This window comes from Sphaeramia orbicularis, chromosome 19 (genome assembly GCF_902148855.1).
Source record: "Sphaeramia orbicularis chromosome 19, fSphaOr1.1, whole genome shotgun sequence".
Classification (NCBI taxonomy): Eukaryota; Metazoa; Chordata; class Actinopteri; order Kurtiformes; family Apogonidae; genus Sphaeramia; species Sphaeramia orbicularis.
Genome location: NC_043975.1, coordinates 46,225,750 through 46,250,868, shown reverse-complemented (window position 1 = coordinate 46,250,868; position 25,119 = coordinate 46,225,750). Strand labels below are relative to the sequence as shown.

The window sequence follows — 25,119 nt, the reverse complement described above, 5'->3', positions numbered from 1 at the left end:
TAACTGCTTTTGTTCTTTTTGTCATTGAAAAACCTACATGTTTGGGGTAATAATCATAAAAGATATGACACGATAGCTAACAATGCATTATTATGAAAAAAAAAAAAAAAAAGGAATGTGGCATAGACCTAATTTTAATATGTTTATATATGTTCTTTTTGTAGAAGTGTGATGATTTGGAGGAGACTTTGCAGAAATGTGATCTTTACACCCTTGCTTAGATATTGGTAAATGTAAAGAGGTGCCTTTAGTTTGGTTCTCCTATTTATTTTGCTGTATGGATGTGGATACACCAAGAACAATGGTTGAACATATCTGCAGAGAAGCAGAATGTGAATATCATTAAATCTGAAGTAAATTCAAAGCCATTTAACTGAGAGATTTGTTTATTGTTATACTTGGTTTTTATTGTCACTTCGGTTTTCTTAGCAATGGAAGTGTCGATAAGGTCAAAGGTCCCTTCAGATCTGCAGACTTAGGCCATCAGTGTCCAGGTCACAGGTTGTCGAACCGGCCTCCAAAGCAGCCAAGAGTTGTCCCAGGATCTCTCTGGAAATGTACAGTATATTAAAATTCATTCAATATTTTAAAATACTATGATGAGGGCAATGAAATATATCATGGGTAAAATCTAAAACTTTCTAGTCTTTGTGGTTTTTAATGAAAAATTAACATATTTACAATGTGTATAAATACAGAAAAGAACCTGCAATTTCAGCCTTCACAATGACATTTTTTTTCTTAAAAGGCTATTATATATAGGCCACATTACTACTTAAATTATAATAAACAAAGACACATACATGTAGTGATTCTGTGGGTAAAATGTGGCTAGTAAATTTATTTGACCGTATCAAATGCCCTGAGACAAATGTATGAATTGCTGAATCTACCTGTACTTTGTGCTAGCTAATGCTAATGCTAACGCATACAGAGCTGTGCTTAAGCTAACTGTATTAGCGTTTGTAGGCATACTACTGAGGAAAGAAAATGGATACACACATGAAAATACAATAGCTTTTCCTGTTTACTGAGCACTTCCACACTATTTTATTCCACTGGAAAATAAACTGTAACGTGAGGGTTCGTTGGTGGTTAATGGTTCATTCTTGATAAAATGAGACTGCAGGATGGAGACGGATTTCTTCTTACAACAGTGATTTTACTGAGCATATGTCCTGACAGCTACCACACTTCCTGAAAACAACCACACACATGACCAAAACCAGCCAATCAGGAACCAACAGTACTTAGATTGGCAAATGTCAAGTGATATAGAAAGGCACATTCAACAAGCCATTCTAGCTGCTTATAGACAACAAATGAAAATAATTAAATGTATAAATGTGTAAATAATAATTCTGCAACACAAATGTAAATAGTTATTTGTGCAAACACTGTCAACACATAAATTATTTTAACTTCTGAGCCTTGCATTCTTTCCTCCTTCACAAAAGAAACGTCCTCGTTTCACAAACATTAAGAAGAAAACAGTTAACTGGCAATGAGGAGAACAAGAACAAAGGAACAGTTCATTTCAACACATAGTCCATGAGGTATCTTGGAGGGTTAACTGCACGTCTGGAGCGCAACGAAGGACCAGGGCCCTGACCCAGGCTGGGAGAAGGGACAGGTCTGGTTTGGGGCACTGTCACATCACCAGAGGGGGAAGCAGTTTCACACTGAGTCCATGGAGTAGGTGGTGAGAGAGGGGGGGGTTGGGCCTGTGGCTGGGGTTGAGGTAGAGTCTGTGATTGGGGTTGTGACTGAAGCAAGGGTGCAGTTTTGGGCTGGAGAAACTGAGGGGCCACTGAGGTAGAAACGCTGCAATCACGCATGCTGGAGTTCTTAGTAACTGCAGGTAGTGAGGGTTTAAAGGGCAAAGCACCTGACAATGCAGTCAAAGGGGGGAGCTGGAGATGCACAGAGGGGTCACCTGCACGTTTTGTAGGTCCGTGATCTGGCACAGGAGCATTGTAGGGTCTGAGACGGTTGTAATGGACAATGTGGGACTTATCAGGTTGATCCAGGAAGTGACGAATTCTGTATATCACACCAGAGGAATCTGCATCAGATCCAAGGCACTCCAAAACTTCGAAGGGACCTTTCCAGTGAGGCGCGAGTTTGTGTTTGGATGTAGTAGGGTCATTTAACCACACGAGGTCTCCAGAAACATAGGGAGTGTGATTGACAGTTTTATCATAGTGTTGTTTCTGCTTGTTGTGGGCACAGTCTCTGTTTAATGCAGCAGAACCAAAAGCTGACTGAAGTTTCTGGGTCAACTGTGTAACATAGTCAACAGGAGAACCTGATGTAGCTATAGACGGTGTATTGTTTGGTAACAGCAGGTTAGCAGGCATTCTCGCTTCATGACCATGTGTAAGAAAGAATGGAGTGAAGCCTGTAGATGAGTGAGGGCTGGTGTTGTAAGCCAGGGCGACTAGGTTCAGACAGTCATCCCATTCACCAGGCTGCTGAAGAAGTGACTTGGCTAACTGATCGATGAGAGTTCTGTTGAATCTTTCAATCATGCCATCACACTGAGGATGATATGGACTGGTTCTGGTTTTCTGAATGCCAAGCAGCTCACAAAGGTGTTTCACAAGGTCAGACTCAAATTGGCGACCTTGGTCAGTGTGCAGCATTTCTGGAATCCCGTGTTCACAGATGAACTTTTCAAACAGACATTTTGCTACTGTTGTGGACCGCTGGTCTGGAATGGCATAGAGGTTGACATATTTGGAGAAATAATCTTGAACCACAAGCACATACCTGTTTCCATGGCTTGTGATGGGGAGTTCAAGTATGTCGGCCGCAACTTTTTGGAATGGCTCAGTAGCAACAATGGTTTTCATCGGAGCCCTATGATGAGGTGTGGGACTCCGTCTTGCATCACATGGAGCACACTGTTTGCACCACACTTTGATATCACGTGACATGAATGGCCAATAACATAGTAGCTGAGCACGTTTCAGAACTTTATCAGCTGACATGTGAGAAGTTACTGGATTTCCATGCAGTAGCTTAAAGACAGAGTCTGTTAAACTGTGAGGGACCACAACTTGATGTATAACTGACTTAGAGGATGGATTGACAACTCTACGACAGAGTAGGCCATTATGCAGAATAAGTCTGTGGTATTCTTTCCAAAGTACTTTTTCTGCAGCTGTGCGTTTTTTCATTTGCCAGTAGGGTGGTTTCCGACCTTTGGCTTTCCAGTTAAGAACCTCTGAAAGCGCAGGATCTTTTTGTTGTTCCTTTTATAGATCTTCTTCAGGGAGCTGAAGCACAAAGGTGGAAGAGACAGACTGTGCAGAACACTTTGAGTTTGGACAAGGGGACTTTGAGTTAGTCTGGTTAGGGGAAACTGGCTGTGGATTACCATCGTAAGAGCAGTGGGGCTGCACAGAATTAACAGGGCATGATGGACTAACAGGACTTGAATGTGTCTTGTCCAGATGGGTGATGTTCTGCTCAGTTTGTGAGGTGTCAGCAGGGCGTCGTGACATCGCATCTGCATTAAGATGTCGGTGGCCATCTTTATGAATTACAGTCCACTCAAAAGGATCAAGTTCAAGAGCCCAGCGGGCGCGGCGACCAGTTCTGTCATTGTCAATGGGAATTTTTCGGAGACCTAAAAGAGGCTTGTGGTCTGTGACAATAACAAAGGGCTGTTTGTGGAGATAGTGGCGGAAATGTCTTATGGCCCAGACAATAGCAAAGAGTTCTCTGTCATAAGTTGACCACTTTCTTTCTGCTTTTGTGAGAACATGGCTTGCATAGGCGATCACTTTTTCCTGATGTCCATGTTTCTGGGCTAGCACAGCACCAACAGCTGAACCCGAAGCGTCTGTATAGAGGGAAAATGGCAAAGTGAAGTCAGGAAATGCAACTACTGGGGGATTTGAGAGTGCATGTTTCAGATAGGTGAATGCATCTTGACACTGAGAAGTCCATTGGAAGAGGGCATTCTTCTCTGTGAGTGCATGTAGTGGGACACTGTGATGTGCAAAGTTCCTGATAAACTTGCGGTAATACGAGCAAAGTCCTAAAAAGGCTCGCACTTCTGTTGTCGATCGTGGAGTAGGCCAGTCAGTAACACTTTTCACATTCTTTGGGTCTGGCTGAATGCCATGCTTGGAGACCACATGACCCAAAAACTGTACCTGATCTCGAGCAAAACAGCATTTTGTTGGATTTAGCTTGAGGCCACTTGACTGGAGTCTGGAGAGGATTTCCTCTAGGTGCTGGAGATGTTCGCTGAAGGATCGACTATAGATAAGTACATCATCCAGATACACCAGGCATATTTTCCATGGGAGACCACGAAGCACTGTTTCCATCAAGCGTTGACATGTGGCTGGAGCATTTGTGAGTCCCATCGGCGAGTCCCATCGGCATAACTTTAAAGTGATAAAGTCCACTGCCTGTTGTGAATGCTGTCTTTTCACGATCTGACTCTTCGAGCTCAACTTGCCAGTAGCCATGTTGAAGATCCATGGTGGAGAACCAAGCAGAGCCTGACAAAGCATCAAGCGCGTCGTCAACTCTTGGAAGAGGGTGAGAGTCTTTGATGGTCACCTGATTGAGTTTTCTGTAGTCTAAGCAGAAACGCCATGTGCCATTTTTCTTGCGCACCAAAACAACGGGTGCTGCCCAGGGGCTGTAGCTCTCTTCAATGACATCTGCTTTCAACAGGTTGTCAACCTGAGATTGTATTTCTGCTCTCTGTTCTGGTGTTACTCTGTATGCTCTCTGTTTAAGTGGCGTGGCGTCACCAGCGCGAATATGATGTTTTATTATGCCTGTACGACCTCTGTCCTCTGAATTTTTACTGAATACTGCTGAATATTTCTGAAGTAGTGATTGCAGAGACTGAATTTGGGAAGGTGTCAGGTTTGTTTCATTTAATTGGACAGGTGGAGCTACAGCACATACAGGTGAGGTTGCACTACATGTCCCTTCAAAAGGTATGATGTCAACAGATGAGGCTGTATGAAACTCACCAAGGTGCTGACCAGAGTGAAGCTCAATGTCTTCTCTTGAGGGATTTAACACTCTAACCACAGTCGTGCCATTTTGAACTTCACTGAGAGAGTGTGCCACCATGATGTCACAGGATGAGTTGGGCATAAGTACACCACAATAGTCAGTTGGCACAGGGGAAGCAGCTGTAACGGGTGATACACAGGCTGTGATAAGGGTTTCACTCATAGCAGGGATCTTAGTGGGGGTCAGTACTGACACATTACAGCAAGCAGCCACTTCATATCTTTTGGGCAAAAGGGGAATTTTCATGTCCCAAAGCTGTAGCACTTTGTTTTTGAGATCAAGGAGAGCACAGTGTTTTATCAGAAAATCCCAACCTAATATGACCGGTTGGTAGGCATCTCTGAGAACTTCAACTTCCTGTTGCCATACCTGTTTTCCAAGTCTCAGTCCAACGGTGAATTTGCCAAAGATGTCCAAGCACTGTCCATTAACTGAGCGAGCTGGTACAGATGAAGCTGATAGTGGACGCTTTTTCAAAGCTGGATGAGAGTTGCGAAAGTCCTCACTCACAATGCAGACAAAAGAACCAGAGTCAATTAAAGCACATACTTCAATGCCTTCAACAATAGCAAGAATGTTAGCAGAAACAGCATCATCAGACTGTAAATCACTGTTATCAGTCATTATGGCATCATGTATGAGGGTATCAACCTGGGGCTGTGATGCAGTAGCTGATGTTTGCCCCTCAACAGCAGCTACTGAAAGTTTCCCTGGTGGCTGGAGGGAGAGTGGGAACGTCTGTCAGGAGACTGAAAGCGAACACTGTTCTTTGTATGTGGGCTTGGCTCTCTGTTTCTTTGTGGAGCTGGACTAGGGCTGCGTCTGTTTCTGTTACTGTCATTGTAATTTTGACCATACTTGGAGTACTGTGAGGATGGCCATGAAGGAGAGTAGTACCTGCCACGGCTGCCATTATCATCCCGCTCAGAGCGTCTTGGATGAATAGGGGGAGGAGCATAATGTTCATAGCGAGAGTCAGGATCATGACCATAATGCTGCTCAGGTGAATAATGGTCTCTAGGGTAATGTCTGTGGTAGTAGGGGGGAGGAGAGACACTGCGTGAGCTGTATCGAGGATCATGGGAAGGGGATTTGTTAGATCTGGTGTCCAAACGCTGAGCAAGGTAACTGTGATTCTCCTGCAACTGCTGTACTTCATGTTTTAAACTGTTTACAGTAAGTGTAAGCTGCTCAACTGCATGAAGGAGTTTGTCATCAGATGGTTTAGATCGAATCATGGCTACCTGCTCTGAAGGCTGAGTGTGTGAGAATCCAGCAGTAGTCATTTGAAGCGCTGCACGTGCTCTCTCACAGCGACTGGCATAACGTAGAGCATCCTCAAGGTTCTCTGCTCCCATCTCATGTATTTTTGACTGTAGGGTTGGGTCCAAACCAGCAACGAAGCGGCGAAATTTCTCACCTTCCAGTGCGTTGTCATCATAGTCAGGGAAAGCTTCTAACACAGGACGTGTGATGTCAGCACTGTACACATCCAAACTTTCACCTGGTTTACGAGGACGAGCATTTACATTAGTCTGGAAGAATGGTAGAGAATATTTTGGTCCAAAAACTCCTTTAAGTTTCTCTTTCACCAAATCATAGTCTTTCTGGGTCAAAGGAGGTAAGCTATCCCAATACAGAAATGCAGCATCAGCTAGGCGAGTAGGAAGAATGGAAGCCATAACTGCAGACAAATCAGCATCAGGTGTAGTCATAGCCTGCACTGCTACTTCAAAACGGCGAGACCAACTTGTGAAAGATTCAGTACCATCTCCTTTAAAAGCAGCTGGAAGATCAATTTTCAGGGCACTGGAAACAGTATGTGGAGTCAGAGGGCTGGCGTTGTTGTTTGTAACCAACACTGACCTCTGCTGGCGCATTGTGGAAGGCTGTCCGTCACACTCAGTTTCACTTTCGTTTTCCGACATGATGGTAAAAAAAGTCCGGTTCAAAATTGACAAAAGCAAGAAAAAAAACACACTGCAAAAATCCTCAATATCTCCAAAACGTTTGCATACAGTCCACTTGCAGCTCAAAAGAATGAGAAAAGTTCATGCAGCACAAAAGTGACGATGTCCACACGTCAGGGAAACAAAACTCACCAAATTCAGAAAAACCACCAAAATAACACCACGCTGCCACCAAATGTAACGTGAGGGTTCGTTGGTGGTTAATGGTTCATTCTTGATAAAATGAGACTGCAGGATGGAGACGGATTTCTTCTTACAACAGTGATTTTACTGAGCATATGTCCTGACAGCTACCACACTTCCTGAAAACAACCACACACATGACCAAAACCAGCCAATCAGGAACCAACAGTACTTAGATTGGCAAATGTCAAGTGATATAGAAAGGCACATTCAACAAGCCATTCTAGCTGCTTATAGACAACAAATGAAAATAATTAAATGTATAAATGTGTAAATAATAATTCTGCAACACAAATGTAAATAGTTATTTGTGCAAACACTGTCAACACATAAATTATTTTAACAAATACCTGAGTCAACTCAGTCCCTGTAATTTACTCCACCGTTAAACCTTTCATTCCTTCAACATAAATTATTTTAACTTCTGAGCCTTGCAAAACTTACCTTGCCACGATGAAGAACACAGGGCCTTCGATCCACAATGATGACGATACTAGCAAGAACTGTTAGCCACTTAGCGCTTAAACTCCTGCCTCTACAACAAGCAAAACAACAAGTAAAACTCCTATCTGCTCATCTAAGAGTGAAAATGACTTCTGCCAGAACCCCCAGATGTATAAAGAGTCACCTAAATCTGCCATTATGTCAGCCTGCTGTACTCCTGCATGTCATAAAGCACAAGTGACACTGTCCCTGAATGAAAGAAAAAAAAAAATGAAGAGTTCTGAGAAAAAAGTCAGAATTCTGACTTTTTTCCTCAGGATTATGGAAAAAATTACCGTTTTTTTTTGTTTTTCCAGGGCGCTAATCCTCTTCCGTATATTCTACCCTTCATTCCAGATTTCTAAATATATGTTTAAGGTATTTGTAATGTGTTTTATGCAAATTTTGAGAAAAACTATTGAACCATGACTGTTTAAGAATAACTTTTAATGACAGACTTTATGTTTTCTATTGACATGCTAAAAATATTGATGAATAGAATAAAAATTTTCATGTGTAAGCCTTCAGTGATCGCAATAGAAAACTGTACAAAAAGCATTCATTATGTAATCGGAACAAATCATTTTCAAACAAATCCAATTACTTTATTGATGAATATAATTATGTTTTTTTCTTTAAATTAATCTGTAATGACCAAATTAGAACACTTTTCAAAGAGTCATTATGTAATTGGAAGACATCGTGTTACTTTGTCCAGCATTAACAAAATAAGAATGATCCATTAATTCTGATTAATTTGACTCTTTATTGGATAAAATCAGCACAAAGTGAATAAAACACGACATAACAATGAAGAGAAAAACAGCAGGTTTGATGTACAGACGTTTATTTGTGGTCAAACACTGAACCAATATTGCAGCAGTGAGAGAAGCCTGAAAATGTTTGCTGTTCAAAGTGTTGAAATGACACAAAGCCAGAGAGTTGGAGAGACAGAGTGAGCTGATGAGCAGAGTCAGAGCAGTAGGTGATCCCCAGTGAGTGGGCTCAGTACTGGGAACACTGGTGTGTCCTCAGTGTGTGTGAGAGTGCAGACTGGGAGCCCTGGGTGGCCTCACAGGTCACAGAGTTCACCTTCCTCCACTGGTCTGCAGGGAGCCTCAGGGTGCTGCTCCAGCTGTAGTGGCCGTCCTTCTGCAGCACCGTGGGGCTCCTGCTCTCCTCCCAGCTGCTGCTGCTGCTGCTGCCGTCGTTCACCTTCCAGGACAGACTCCAGTCTGAGGGGAAGCCCTTGTTGGCCAGGCACATGAGCGTGGCCTTCCCCTGCTGCAGCTCCTCTCTGGAGGGGGGCAGCACTGTCAGGGTGGGCTCCACTCGACCCACTGCAGAGACAAAGATGGACGACAAACTAGATTTTGGACAAATTATCGCTTTGTGTTTCGTTTCCCTCTCGGAGCTCAGTAACCATGGCAACAGTCAAGCATCACTGCTGAACCGTGAAAACAGACAAGTTTCAGGACCAAAGATACAAAGATGAAAATAGTCACTCAAACTCAACGTTACATCATCAACATAAAATACTGATGTTTGATGAATATAAATATTAATCGCTGCAAAACAGTTTCATAATCAAACAGTTGTAGAAGTTTGTAAATCAGACCCATTAATGCAACATGTAGATGAAATCAGTATTAACATCACAGGATTTTCACTCCTCATACTCAGTTTGTGGAACAGGTTGTGTTACTTATAGAGAACATTTGTTCACTGAATAAAAATACTCTGACAAACATGAAATTTCACAAGTTCAGTCATTAAAATGAGTAACATGTACAGACTAAATGTTGAGGTTAAATGTTGATTGTATCTGATAAAGAATGAACATCAGTCTGTGAGGAGACACTGAACCTTCAAATACCCGAAATATTAACAAACTACAAACATCTGAAACATATTTACCCACCATGTGGAATTACAACAAAAAAGAAAAACAGAGACAGTGTTAAATCAGATAATTTAGTGAATTAAATGTACTTACAGTTAACCTCCAGTCTGGTTCCTCCACCGAACGTCCACCACAGTGATACAAAGTGGTTGAGTTGTCGTACAAAAACCTCTGAGTGTAAAGACACGGCTCTGTGACTCTGAAAACAACAAACTCAACAAAGTCAGTGTGAATCTGTAAAACACAGCAGCATCAGGACAAAATGAATCACAACACAAACACAACAATCAATACAAATATAGATTTAGTTCCACATTTATTCCATTTGTAAATGTTTGTGAAATTAACTGTGAACTGAACTGTGCAGATGAAAGAAGAACTAAAACAGACATTTACACAAGAAACATTCAGAGACAAAAAACACTAATCTTATCCCTGACACATTCCTAATCAATCCAGTGTGAATGTATTGATCCATGTAGAGTAATCAGAGTACCTGTTGGAGTGAACTGAAATTCAGAGTGCAGAGGGTGAGCGCTGTCAGACATCATGGATTTGTCCTTCTGTGACACCTGCTTATTGGACAGTTTTAATGACAGATTTTTGATGAGGACCAATGATTTTACTCCTGACTTGTTTTATCCTGGTTAATGAGGTTTTTTTTTTAGGGACCGAGCCGAAAGGTAAGGCCCTCTCACACAGTGAGAGGCCTTTCCTGCAAGCAAGGCCCTATTGTTTTTCGTTCGTTTTTTTTTTTTTTTTTTCTGCCGTCACTTTGAACTGGATTTTGACCCCCTAAACATGCTCCAAAACTCACCAAATTTGGCACACATGTCAGGCCTGGTGAAAAATTTGATAAAATGAAAAAATTAACCCCATAGGTGCCAAAATGGGCTCTCTAGCGCCACCTATGTCAAGAAAAACGGCAACTGCCCTAGTGGCCAGTAGGAAAGTCATAGAGACATGAAACCAAAGCCAAAATGTTGGATGGACATTGCTCTACAAATCATCTACTGACACCGATGACCTATGTCCAACAGGAAGTTCGCAATATTCCTTTCAAAATAAAATTTTTAAAACTAACTCCGATGACACCGTTTGTCATATTGACTTCTAAATAGCACCAAATGATAGAGTGAACTCTCCTCAAAAAAATGATCTCGTAACTTAGTCTTAACTGTCTTAGTTTTTTTTTTTTACGAGCCCGCAAAGTTGCGATGTTTGGAACTAATTTTTCACTTTTGAGTTTTTCCCCACATGTGACATATCTATGCGTTCACGGGACTCACCACAATACTCACATCCAAAAATTTTTCAGATACGATGTACGGTTATTGATTTATGACAGTTTGTTTCTTTTCATACTTTTTCCATTTTAGACTGCCATTTGACCCCCTTAACATGCTCCAAAACTCACCAAATTTGCCATGTATGTCATGGCTGGTGAACACTTTGATTCAATATCAAAATTAACCCCTTGGGTGCCAAAATGGACTCTGTAGCACCACCTATGTACTAAAAAACACACAAAATCTTCCCTAGCGGCCAGTAGGAATGTGACAGAAACATGAAACAAATGCCAAAATGTTGGTCTGATTGAGCCCGACAAATCATACACTGACACTCATGAGCTAACGCCAACAGGAAGTTGACAATCTGCCTTTGAAAGTTACTCTAGGTTTCTGCAATTACTGCTTATTCATTTCAGACTTTGGACAAAAAATTTATAGCTCATTAAATTCCCACAAGTCTGCAGAATCCAAAAGTGAAAGAATTTTTCAGATACGACCTACGGTTATGGAATAATGGCGATTTTTTGAAGACTATGTTTAGTTTCACTTTTTACAATGACAAAGTCCCTATAAAAGTTTTGCTGGTGCATGATTGCACAAGTCTGTCTATAGTGCAGTGGTTCATGTAGCTGCCTATGGAACAAAAGGCCCTGGGTTCAAGTCGCAGGCAATCCATAATTTATTTATTTTTTTATTTTTTTAATTTTAAAACAGGTTGTACTGCATTGTATTGTGGATATGGGAAATTTTGCACACATTCAAAAGTACACAGAGTACATTTTTTCAAAATAAAACCCCAATTAAGAATAATACAAAATGTCTATTACATAACTTCTTTTCATTTTTATGACCAAATGCACAACTGTTTGTACAATGTTTCTTCATTCAAAAGTACTCTTTCTCACAGACACACATGCTCACACAATAGGGTTTTTCCAAAATAATAGCCTTAAATGTGGTAAATCAGCACTTTTATACTCAATTATTCATACAATTTCAGTTCATTTTTCAAACTGATTTGTTCTCTCACATACAAAACAAATGCACATACACACAGTAGGGTTTCCAAAATAAAAGTCTCATTTTAAAGATGATGGTGGTTTCAGCAGAGGGTCGCTGGTGTTCTGTACAGATGTAAGGAGGACAGACACTAAAGGGTGGGAACAGTATGGGGACGGAGAGGTGTGAGTGGAGCTGAGGTGTCGACGGTCACGGGAGGCGGATCGCGGGGGAGGCGGAACGCCCGGTGCGAGGTCCCGCCCAATGCTGCTTGCAGCTTTATTTTTTAAATTTATTTTTTTATTTTTTTATTTCTGATTGATAGATGCAAACCAGCAAATGACAGAAAATGTAAGAATAGACTCAATAACAGCTCTATAAACCGCAGTCATCAGAGGTCTGTCCACCTGGAACTGAACTGGTTTCCTCAGGTCAAACAGACGCTGGTGACTTCTCTTCACCAACATGTCAGTGTTATTGTTGAATGACAGTTTGTCATCAGCAAGGTTATTATTGTTAACAAAGACTAATGAAATGACTAAAGCTAGAATTGTAAAAACATTTTTGTTAACTGAAATAAATAAAACTACATTTAAAGAAAAAATTGATAAGTAACTGAAACTGTATTGTGTGTTTACAAAACTAACTAAAACGGATAAAAGTTATGAATAAAATTCCCTTAGTTTTCATCTTTGTCAATGTCGGATTGATATGAAATCGAGTTATTTCCCTTAAGCAATTTTAGCTGCTGGCACCATATTGTCGTGTAAAATTTACGAGTGGAAGTGGGAGAAATTTCTGGTGTCTTTGACGCTCCTCTCCAGTTGTATTTATGTCTGTACTCCCATCTATGTAGTGGAACTTTGTTGAGTAACAGTCACACAGAGCCAAAGACAAACTCAGAGATCGAGCAGAATTGGAGCCGCATAAAGTGTTTATTCATACACAAAATAAACACTGAGTTGACATCTGCAGAAACAACTGACTTTTTCGCTCTGGGAGACCACTTTTATACCATCAAAAGTAGGTTGGGTTTAGGTACAAACCATACTCATTTTTTATCATATTTTGAACTTTAATCTAGTCACATCGGAAACCCCCCTCTCAGCTTGTACCCGATAAGGTGAGGTTTCTTTGGTGTCGGTCAGGATTGGTGAAACATATATAAATAAGTAACTTTTTTTGTAAATGTAAGGTACTTCCCAGAATGTTCAGAAATTTGTACTCACGTGTACTTCTTTTGCACATCACATTTTCCGTAACTTTCCATGAGCTCACATGTTCATTCTGCCCGCCCCATTTTGTAACTTTGCATACATTTACTAGTTCCTTCAATGACTGCACATTTTCGTTCTTTTTGTGGGTCTCACAGGAACAGAGTCAACCACTCTGTTACAACCGTCACACTGTACTGAAATTTAACTTATGGCATGCAAATGAATACTTTTGATTATAAAATGAATACTTTTGAATATAAAATGAACACTTCGATTAAAATGCTGGTTTTTGACACCACAATATGATATTTAATGGTCCGTCACTTCTCGTCACTTGTGGTTTCCAGTCGTCTTCTGGTCCCCACTCTACCTGGAAACATGGAGACTAAAGTTGGGAGAAAGCAGCAGAGTCCTGTCTGGGATTTATTTGAATACGACGGAGAAGAAGAGAAAAGATATTTTTAAAAAAAACCAAAAAACTAAGCATTTAGAAAATAACGAAAACTAATAAAAACTATCAAACCTGTTCTAAAAACGAATTAAAACTAACTGAATTAGAGAAACAAAAAGTCAAAACTAAATAAAACTAAACTCTAATGAAAAGTCAAAAACTATTATAACCTTGGTCATCAGTTATGGTCCTCAAATACTTCATATATTTCAACAGCCCCGTCACTGATTGTGGTATTTACAGGTTCAGGAGGTGTGGTCTAAAATCAATGCACATGTTCTTGGTTTTAGTGACATTTAACTGTAAAAAGGCTTCAGTGCACCAGTTTAAAAAAAATAATTTAAAACAGGACCATGGGAAGTTTAAGTATCAGTGAAAAGAAATGACAGTCATTATTACTGTCATATATTTTCTCATATATTCATTTTTCTTAGATGTGGCTGTTAAATGACAGGATGTGTTTTACAACTTAAATTATGATGTTTATTTGAAGTACAAGAAAAAGTACTTGAAATCAAATGTGACTTTTTTTTCAGTACAAACCTCTGACACAGACGTTCAAACTGTAGAGTCCCATTTACAGAAGGAGTCCCAATGAAGCTCTGTAATTCAATGGTAATGATCCAAAATGAAGGATGTTGTTGTCCCAGTTTAATGGATGAACATTTAGAAACACTGACAGACAAATGGTGAAAAACCACAGACTGATCCTTGTGTGTGTGTGGAATAAGTGAAGCAATGATTGGTGTGAGCTCTGTCATGAACCTGATGATGTGTTGCAGATCAGCTCCAGCTGACTGACTCTGTGTGTTTGCATATGTGTCCGTCCTCTGTGCTCCAGCCGTTAAGAGGCCAGTGTTGATCAGTGTGTGTCCAGGCCTTTCACAGCCACTGACACACCAACAACACAATGATGATGTCCCTCATGTTCCTGCTGGCCACCCTGGGGCTCCTTGTTCAGGGTGAGACTCTCTTGTGCTTCAGGATGCCACCAGGTTCACCACAATGATGTTCTGCTGGGATGGACAAACACTGGAAACGTCCACCTTCTTCCATCTGTCCTCTGTCTTCAACAAATGACACTCTTCTGTTTCATGTTCAGCATCTTTACACAAATTGATGTGTGTCTGAAACTGGTTTGGTCTTTGTGTTTTTCAGGTTCATCAGGAGATATTATCCTTACTCAGACTCCCAAAGCTCAGTCTGTTGTTCCAGGAAACACTGTTTCCATCAGATGTAAATCCAGTTCAGGCATTGGTGCATGGCTTCACTGGTACCTTCAAAAAGAAGCAGAATCTCCAAAGCTTCTTATTTATCAGTCTACAAATCGTCAGTCTGGTATTTCCAGTCGTTTCAGTGGAAGTGGATCTGGAACTGATTTCACTCTGACCATCACTGATGTTCAGGCTGAAGATGCAGGAGTTTATTACTGTCAGCAGGGTTACATCCCACTCACACAGTGAAAAACCGTCGTACAAAAACCTCCTTCAGACTGAACAGAAACTGAACTGACTGATACAGTTCAATGAACACAGTCTGTACAACGATAGATCAGACTATTTCTATGGTTTTGGGCTCACATTCAACTCACACTAACACCAATATTTCAAACACATTTTTCTTCATATTGTTATGAAATCAGTTTGTTTGCAGACGACATCCTCTTATACATTATAATTCCATATTCTCCTGTGGTTTGAATAAAGTTACCAGTAATAGAACAGTTTTAGGATTCTGTTATAAACCAGTATGTCTTTCACCAAACTCATATTTACATTTGAACTCCATTAATGGCAAGAAAATTAAAAAGTTCACTTCAGACCTTCAAGGACAAATATATTTATACAATCCCATCCATTACCCTCACAATGAGAACCTACATGTAAATTTGATCCAAAAACATATTTGAAAATGCTGCTTCTTTTTAGTAAAAACGATTTTCTGACACTAAACTAAATGTTTTCATTATTCCTGACAGATGTCAGCTTAGTTTTTGAACTGTAAAAATTCACTTTATGCTGATGATACTTGATTATTTCTTACACAAAAACAATATACTTTCAATTAATCTGTAATTAAAATCTTAAGTTACAGACATTAGATGGAGTTTATCATTTACTGACTGAATTTGGTGCCTCTAACACTTCAACCCCGTCATGAAAATTAATTCATCTTAACTGAAGATACAGAAATTCTACAAAGAAGTTATGAAACTGCATCACAATGAACAGTTCAACTCTTTGTTTTTCTGATAGATGTAGATATTTTTGGTATTTTTATTTTTCATTTTTATTTTTATTCTTTTACTTTTTATTGGATTGTCTTTTCTCTTTTGCACTTTGAGATTATTCCGAATGAAAAGTGCTTTGAAAATGCAATTTTATTGTTGTTATTATTATTATTATTATTATTATTATTATCATCATTATTATTGTTATTATTATTATTGTTGTTGTTATTATTATTATTATTATTATCATCATTATTATTATTATTATTATTATTATTATTATTATTATTATTATTATTATTATTATTATTTAGATATTATTAACATTATATAATAGATATTGTAAATACAGACTGTGGTTGGATCAAATAGAATTCTTCTTTTCTACATATGTGTTCATTGTTCAGCCTGAAAGTTTTCTGTCTTTGTGGTAATAATTTTCAAGGCAGTTTGTCCCAGATTGATTGGATTTTAATGTTACAGGAGGATTATCAAATCACACTGCCACTATAATTATACTTTTGTATCTTAAAACACCAAAGTTTATCCAGTTTTGAGGTTCATGAAGCAGAATTCCCATATGTCTATTTACTAATAACATTAAAGACCTTAAATTACTTTGTACTACTCAGTGTTTCGTTTTCCCCTCAGAGCTCAGTAACCATGGCAACGGTCAAGCATCACTGCTGAACCGTGACAACAGACAGGTTTCAGGACCAAAGATACAAAGATGAAAATAGTCACTCAAACTCAACGTTACATCATTAACATAAAATACTGATGTTTGACGAATATAAATATTAATCGCTGCAAAACAGTTTCATAATCAAACAGTTGTAGAAGTTTGTAAATCAGACCCATTAATGCAACATGTAGATGAAATCAGTATTAACATCAGAGGATTTTCACTCCTCATACTCAGTTTGTGGAACAGGTTGTGTTACTTATAGAGAACATTTGTTCACTGAATAAAAATACTCTGAAAAAGATGAAATTTCACAAGTTCAGTCATTAAAATGAGTAACATGTACAGACTAAATGTTGAGGTTAAATGTTGATTGTATCTGATAAAGAATGAACATCAGTCTGTGAGGAGACACTGAACCTTCAAATACCTGAAATATTAACAAACTACAAACATCTGAAACATATTTACCCACCATGTGGAATTACAACTAAAGAATTTCCTTCAATGGAATATTTAGTTTAAAAAAAACAAACAACATTAATTGTCAAATGAATCTTTCTGAACCTGTTGAACTAATTATGATTTAAAATTAACTCCCACATACTCCCAATCAATACTCAAATTAAGTGATTGATCCATTGAGGTGACTGATGATTAGAGTTAATCCAGGTCCCTGTTGGAGTGAGTCCTGATTTCCATACAGTGACTTTGCATCAGCAGCACCATGCTCCAGTGCTCTGGGAGAGTTTATAGTCCTGACACTGGAACTGTGGATGACTGACAGCTGTCCTTCATCACAACACAACACACAGAAATCCTCCTCATCAAAAGCATGACTTTGGTCTCCGTCCTCATCTGGACTCTCCTCTGCTGCTGCTTCACAGGTAAAGTCCAGACAATCCAACTCCTCTCCTCTATGAACATCCGTCCCTCTGAGATGAAGAAGACAAAACCATGACGCTGCTTTATGTTTGTGTCTCTGTATCCTCAGAGTCCAGAGGCCAGGTCACAGTGACTCAGCCTGGAGCAGTGAGCTCTGATCTGGGAGCCTCCGCCACCATCACATGTACCACCAGTCAGGATGTTTATGTTGGGAGCTACCACTGTTTAGCCTGGTACCAACAGAGAGATGGAGAAAGTCCTAAACTTCTCATTTACTGGGCCATCAGTCGACAATCAGGGATTTCCAGTCGTTTTTCAGGCAGTGGATCAAACTCTCATTTCACTCTGACCATCAGTGATGTTCAGGCTGAAGATGCAGCAGTTTATTACTGTCAGAGTTATCACTATATCAACAGTCAGAATGTGTTCACACAGTGAAAAACCGTCGTACAAAAACCTCCTTCAGCTGCAGAGGAACTGATCTGATCCAGTTCAATGAACACAGTGTATGAACAAGCACTAATACACACAATAGTTCACATGATAAAATACTGTTGAAACATCTGCACACTTTTGACACTTTGACATTTACTGTCCAATAACACAGAATTATACGACTGTTCATAAATGAATCCACTTGGTCACTTGAAGGTTACAGTCTTGGACCAATGTCTTGTCACATGTGCCCATCATATTTATAACAGATAATAACTTGACTACTAATTGACTAATTGGAACCATTAATAACTCATAATGGTGTTAAGCATCTGCACTTTATTTATATTTAACCAAAATGAAATTCCATAGATTTCATAAACGTTTATTGCTTGATAATGATGAACAAATCAATTTCTAGAAGGACAAAAGTTTTGACACAAATTTTAATCAGTCAAAATGTTACTTCATCAGGAGACCTGGACTTCAAGCTCTTCATGATTATCACTTTGGCCTCTGGGCCGATCGTGGGCATGTTGTCAGATGATTTGTTCCACTTGAACTGTGAATCTTTAATAAGCTGTAAATATTTAAAATATTTTTTTAAATTTCAGTTTTCTGACATGTAAGAATCTGTAGTTCTTTGCAATTATTTTAAGTCATTGCTGATTTTTATTACATAATCAGCAGTCGAGTTATTCGATATTTTCAGTATTGTGTATTTATGCGACAAGGCTTTTGTCCAGGACTGTAATCATGTTGTTCTTTTTACTTCAGCCCAGGCTCAGTGAACAGGATGTTGTATTTGTAAAACAGCTGTTCAGTTAAAACAGTGTCTTATAGAAGAATATTGTGACATAAATTGGTTCACTACTCAAAGCTTCATTCAGTTCACTCTGGTGACATCTACTGGCAACAGAGGTTATCGCAACCAAATGAAGCCCTGCAAATGTGATGCGTCTCATGTATAACTAGAAACACTCGGAGAGCGCAGACCTCCACCAAGGCTGATCAGTACCCCCCCCCCCCCCCCCCCCCACGCGTGCCCCCCCCCCCCCCCCCCCGCCAAGGAAGTTATGTTTTTGCCAGGGTTTGTTTGTCTGTCTGTCTGTTTGTCTGTCTTTTAGTGTGCAACATAACTCAAAAAGTTATGGACAGATTTTGATGAAATTTTCAGGGTTTGTTGGAAATGGGATAAGGAAGAAATGATTAAATTTTGGTGGTGATCGGGGGTGGGGGGGCCCACGGGGGGGGGGCGCAGACCTCCGCCAAGGCCGATCAGTGCCCCCGTGGGGGCACCCCGGCAAAAACAAACCCCGGCAAAAACATAACCTCCTTGGCGGAGGTCATAAGACTTCTTAAAGTATGCTGGTATAACTCAAATGACGTAGCTTGTATTTGTCATTTCTATCCCATATTTAAAAAATTTGGAGTCCTTTTATCTATGAAATAATAAAAAATACATTTTGAAATGGTTTTGGTTCATCATTGATTCTAAATTAAATACTGGACACAGAGAGGATGTTCAGTAATAATGAAATGAAGCAGTAGGTATGATTGGTTACCTTGTTTTTCCTTTGGTAAACTGGATATTTTCTTTGGGATTGTGGTTGGTTAGCTGGAAATGTGTGCTTATGTAACTCAGGTGTTTTTATTCAAGAATAATTTTTTTTCCACAGTTGATGGACTTAAACAGTTTCTCTGTTTGGAGACAACTTCCCCACCCTTTCACAAGAAGAGAGAGAGAAAGAAAGAGAGAGAGACTACTACTCTAAACACAAGTACTAACAATGGATATAAAAAACACTGGATTATGGCCTGTTTAAAGGCAAAGGAAACTCAACAGATAATATTAAAAAAAAAAAAAAAAAAAACAGATTTTGCACTGTTAAAAAAAAAACCCTCATAAAAAACGGTAATATTCCGTCAGCTGGGGTGCCGAAAAAATACTGTTAAATAACGGAAAATAACCATCTCATAAAAAATACGGTAATTTTCCATAATTAAAATATAGTTTTTTTTGCCTTAACTTTACATGAGATTTTGCATTTTTTTTTTTTTTTGACTTTTTAATGTTTAATAAAGAATATTTACATGTATTAAAACAATAAAATTACCTATAAATAAATAAAATTTCAATGAGACTAAGTTGTACAATCCACTGATAAAAAACTGTATTTGGACAGTTTATCAGTGCTTATACATATTATACATTCACAAAAATACATTTATTCAGTATTTTTGTTGTGAAACCTCCTGTAATTACACAAGATATTTGTCAATTAACTAACAAGTCTGTTAAACTTACAGAACAAATACTTCTTTTACGGTTTATTGTCAGTAATTTTATCTCATTTTATTTATTTATTTATTTTTACAGTATTAAACTTTAAATTAACAGTTTAATCTCATTAATAGAAAAGAAATATTTGTGAAATAACGATACATTTGCAAATGTATTTTAACTGTATTTTTCTGTGAAAAAAGACAAATTTTCTTTAAAAAAAAAGGAAATTTTATGGTTATTCACAGTTACGGTTTTTTCATGTTATTTTACATTTGACATGTAAAATCACAGTCTATTTTTGTTATGTCATTGATATTTTCCTGTGTCTTAAAAATACAGGAAAAATCTGTAAAATAAACAGTGAAAATTCTGTTAAATTACAGATTTTTTTTACAGTGTGGGTTTTAAATCACAACAACCCACTCTTCCACTTTTGTTAGAAGACCTTCCTGACAATTTGACAATAAATGACAAATACCTCTTAAAAATTTTTGATGATGTGGCAAAAAAAACAATCACTGGAAAATGGCTTCAACTTGAGCCACCAGTGCTGGAGGACTGGATGAAAATAGTAGACGAAATTCACAAAATGGAGAGATTAACATTCATGCTGAGGCTGCAGGCTGAACTTTACATGAGAAGGTGGAACTAATGGATTGGTTTCTTTGAAGACAATTGATGTGTGGTTTGTCTGACTGTCCTGTGGAATGCTGTGTAGACCGCTGCTCTAAGAATTTAATTGTATAACTTGATTGTCATTTCATTGATGTAACCTGGATTTCTTTGTTATTAGATTATGATTTTATCTGTTGCCGATGGTTGTTTATGTTCTGTTATGTTCTGTCTGTCAAAATTATAAATAATGAATAAAAACTAAGTGTCAAAAAAATAAACAAACACTGGATTATAAAATCCAGTTTCACTCACCACGGTGAATGGCTGAGAACCCTTCACTATGAAGTCCACAAGAGCTGACATTACATGTTATTCATAGCCTACTTCATCTTACCCTCTTAATATATATACAGTATATATAAATATATATATATATACAGGTACATCTCAAAAAATTAGAACATCATGAAAAAGTTGAATATTTTTTGTCACTCATTTCAGAAAGGTAAACTCATATATTATATGACTCATTAGAAATAGAGTGAAATATTTGAAGCCTTTGTTTCTTGAAATTTGGATGTTTATGGCTTACAGATAATGAAAACCCCAAATTCAGTGTCTCAGAAAATTAGAATATTGCATAAAATCAATAAAAAAAATGGATATTTTACACAGAAATGTCAGTCTCCTGAAAAGTCTGTTCATCTGTATGACCTCAGTCCTTGGCTGGTTCTACTTTGACATGAATTCCTGCATCAGTGTGTGGTGTCATGGAGGTGCTCAGCCTGTGGACCTTCTCCCGTGGAATGGAAGCCCAGGTTGGTTTGATAGTGTCTTTCAGCTCACCTGCATTGGTGGATCTGGTGTCTCTCATTTTCCTCTTGACAATACTCCATAGATTCTCTATGGACAGGCAAGTTTTCTGGTCAGTCAAGCACAGTAACACCATGGTCATTGAACCAGCTTGAAAATGGCCCGACAAATGGTCCAATCTAGCCCACGGGATGAATTTCAGAAAAGCAAAAATTACACTGAAAATATGACCATAATGCAGGAATTACACAACTTTTTTTTTCCAAGAAGACGTACAATCCACACATTTGCTCTTTGTTTTCTTTATTTGTTTATTTAGGAGCAAACTGTGACATTGGAATGTCTTTTTTTATTTGCATATTTTTGCTCCATTGCCCCTTTTGAACACAATGCATGATTTAACCTCCTCAGACCCAACTATGGGCTTTCTGTCCACATTTGTGGACAAGAGTTTCACAACTTTATACCAAAAAAGAGAAAAGAAAACTGTCCACCACAAGGACATTCCATAAAATTTTTAAAAACTGCATCTGAAAAAACTGTTGCATCATGATGTTTCCAATATAGGCACTTATTTTATAAAAAACAAAAAAAAGCTGGTACTTTACTGACATTTTCTGGGTCTTAGGAAGTTAAGACAGTTCACTTTATGACTGAATTATCATTTACAAATCCAGATGATTCATGGGCATTTGGAAAACATTAAAAACCTCTACAGCAGGTTAATTAAAATGGACACTTCGAAATATATTATGTGCAAAAACGATCACAAGATGCTGTAAATATTGAAGCCCACTGGTCTGTTAACCCTAACCCTAACCCTGGTGATCAGTAGGAAAATGAAACATGAACCCTCCACACTGACCTTCATTCCACTTCAGTGGAACTTTGTCTCAATGTGAAAGGTGTTTCCTGCAGAATGCTTCACAGTCAACATATGGAATGTGTTTTCCATTCATCGTCAGTGTCAAAGTGTGTCTAGTCTTGGTCCATTGGACACAGAGACACTGAGTTACAGCAGCCATAGGTGAACTCAGAGCGGATCCTCAAGGCCGGGTACACAGGTTCAGTGAAGCTGCAGTAGAAGGTGTGGATGTGCTCCAGTCTGTCCGAGGACACGGCATAGAAGGAAATGGTGCCGGCGCTCCAGTCCAGATACAGTCCCACTCTGCCGTTGGTGCCGTCTGGGATGGGCTTCTGGATAGAGGTGCCTTTGTTCTGATGCCAGGGACAGTAATGGTCAGCAGAGCAGTCCAGAGTCCAGGAGCAGGTGTTTCCTCCCAACATGGACTCTTCACCACGTCCCGTCCTGCGGGTTCCGCTGTAGGCCACTCCCACCGACACCAGCCCCATCCATGCCACCTCCCAGTAACAGCGACCTCTCAGAGCATCACTACAAAGCACCTGGTACCAGAACTGGAAGCGGTCTTCCTTTTTGGCGTAAGGCTGGTCCTCGTCCTCATCGGTCACAGTGTTGTTGTCAAACAGACACAGCCTTGGGTGAGCGGTGGCAGAGTCCAGACTGAGCTGACAGGCATCTACGGGAAAGACCAGAATGCACCATTTAACACCAATACACCATGGAACTAACCCCAACCCTAACCCTAACCATTTAACTAACCCAAACCCTAACTTTGTGTCTGAGTCCAGTCTGAGCTGACAGGCGTCTATGGGAAAGTAAGCAAGTAAGTAAGTAAATCTTTATTTATATAGCACTTTTTAAAACAACATGTTACAAAGTGCTTCACATAAAGGAGAGATAGATAACAACAAATAGGAAAGACAAGAATAAGAAAACACCACTCGGGTTCAGATCTGAATTTTTTTTTGCACTGAAATTAAGTATCTGAATTTTTTCTCTCTCAATTTTACTATGTTCATTAATTTAGACTAAAAAAAATTCAGAAGCAAAAAATTCAGAAGCAAGAAATTCAGATTGCACATCCGGGACACCAAGGATAAGCAATGGTTCTATCTCAAGTTGAACCGACAGCCAGCCAATCAAGTTTCATTAGGTTGGTCATGTGATGCCGAAAAAATTCAGATACTTAATTTCAGTGCAAAAAAAATTCTCTGCTAGAAATTCAGTGGCTTTTATAATTCAAAATCTGATGAGACAGATTTACTTCCGTATTTCACCCTAAAACACAGAGAAACCTTTGAAGTTGACATTATTTATTGGTTATTATTCTATTTTTATTCAATTTGAGATCACATTGGGCAGAATGTGGCCCCTGAACTAACCTCAGTGTATTTCTGTTGTAGATACTAGAGTCAAAAGCTGTGTTTGTTTTGTGAGAATATTCTGGAAGATGACGGGGGTCAGTCACATCATTTAATGGCTGCTATGACTGAAATTATTGAAAAAAGGCTTTCCATTCTGGGCATTAACTCTTTTTCAAAAATCAGCAAATTTCCAGACTCAGCCCATCTGTAAACATTTTCTGATGTAATGCTTAAAAATGTGCAACAAAAATGTACCTAGTAACACCAGTACATCACAACGCACTTTTAACACCCTAATTGTACAAACATTTGGCTTTGAGGTGAATAAGACAGACACGATAAACCACAGTGTCTAAAGTCTTTGAACTTAGTGCAGATGGAAAAGTTTTGTGAGTTCTATTTGATAAATCCAGTCAAAATTCACTCACACTTCTTCACCCCTGGTTTCAGTCGGTGTACTCCAGCATAATCCGTCCTGTAGAGAGTAAAAGAACAAAAAGTCAAAAACGTATCTTCTCTTGGATGATAAGACGAAGTCATACTGTCCTCAGTTCAGTCCTACATGACAGTCTTTTTTTTTTTTACACTTAGTTTTTATTAGTTATTTATCATTTTGTCATACAGAACATAACAAACAACAGCAACAGATAATAGTCACAATCTAATAGTAATAATAATTTAGGTTATAGTTATGGAATGGCAATCATGTTACCTAATTAATTACATTTTTAGAGCAACAGTTTTTAAAGCATTTCACAGGATTATGAGACAAACCACACATTAATTATATTCAATTAAACTAATCCATTTGCCCCATCTTATTATGTAAAGTTCATCTTGCAAATGTTAATGTTAATCTCTCCATTTTGTGAATTTTATCAACAATTTTCAACCAGTCCTCCAGCACCGGTGGATCAAGTTGAGATGAGTGATTGTTTTTTTTTTTGCTGCAGCATCAAAGATTTTTAGAAGGTATTTATCACTTATTGTCAAATCATCAAGAAGATCTACTAACAATAGTGACAAAGTGGGTTATGGCAGTCTTCTTAAAGGTGGACAGATGTTTTAATGTCTGCACAACTGATATTTTTACACACCTACAGACATATACACAGTTATTTAGAAGACGGAACTTTACTACAACATGACTGAAAACCCATGCGTATTTCACTGTTAGGGTTGGGGTATGTTACTGGGAATCCTCCTCTGTACCTGACAATATCCAGTTTGTAGTTTGGATCTTTCTGTTTGTCACAGAGTGCGTTCATTCCGGAGGCTCCTGGATGATTGTAGCTCAGGTCTAGCTCCCTCAGATGATGTGGATTGGAGATTAGTGCAGATACCAACGAAGTGCAGCTATTCTCTGTGAGCAAACAGCCTGACAGACTACATA

General features: G+C 38.8%; 1 protein-coding gene and 3 gene segments (V, D, J or C); 2 read left to right on the top strand and 2 right to left on the bottom strand.

Annotated features, from left to right (window-relative positions):
* Nucleotides 1–8,498: 8,498 nt before the first annotated feature.
* LOC115439455 (Ig kappa-b4 chain C region-like) lies at nt 8,499–10,138 on the bottom strand (the record flags this gene model as incomplete). The annotated part of the segment is given in 3 exon segments: nt 8,499–9,028; nt 9,685–9,790; nt 10,088–10,138. Coding segments are annotated over 3 exon segments (492 nt in total), but the record flags the coding sequence as incomplete, so codon positions are not given.
* Nucleotides 10,139–14,355: 4,217 nt separating this feature from the next.
* LOC115439251 (Ig kappa chain V region 3381-like) lies at nt 14,356–15,013 on the top strand. The segment is given in 2 exon segments: nt 14,356–14,512; nt 14,709–15,013. Coding segments are annotated over 2 exon segments (357 nt in total).
* A 2,287-nt stretch (nt 15,014–17,300) lies between these two features.
* On the top strand, nt 17,301–17,792 carry LOC115439247 (Ig kappa chain V region 3381-like). The segment is given in 2 exon segments: nt 17,301–17,352; nt 17,460–17,792. Coding segments are annotated over 2 exon segments (381 nt in total).
* Nucleotides 17,793–21,795: 4,003 nt separating this feature from the next.
* The window catches only part of LOC115439236 (NACHT, LRR and PYD domains-containing protein 3-like), a 28,196-nt gene continuing 24,872 nt past the window's right edge, over nt 21,796–25,119 (bottom strand). For all 7 annotated transcript variants that reach the window (XM_030163043.1, XM_030163046.1, XM_030163049.1 and 4 more), the window contains 3 exons: nt 24,939–25,112; nt 24,155–24,201; nt 21,796–23,038 (listed from right to left, as the gene is read on the bottom strand). In XM_030163043.1, coding sequence (XP_030018903.1) covers nt 22,479–23,038; nt 24,155–24,201; nt 24,939–25,112 — 781 coding nt within the window. In that variant the 3' untranslated portion in view covers nt 21,796–22,478. The remainder of the gene's footprint in view (nt 23,039–24,154; nt 24,202–24,938; nt 25,113–25,119) is intronic.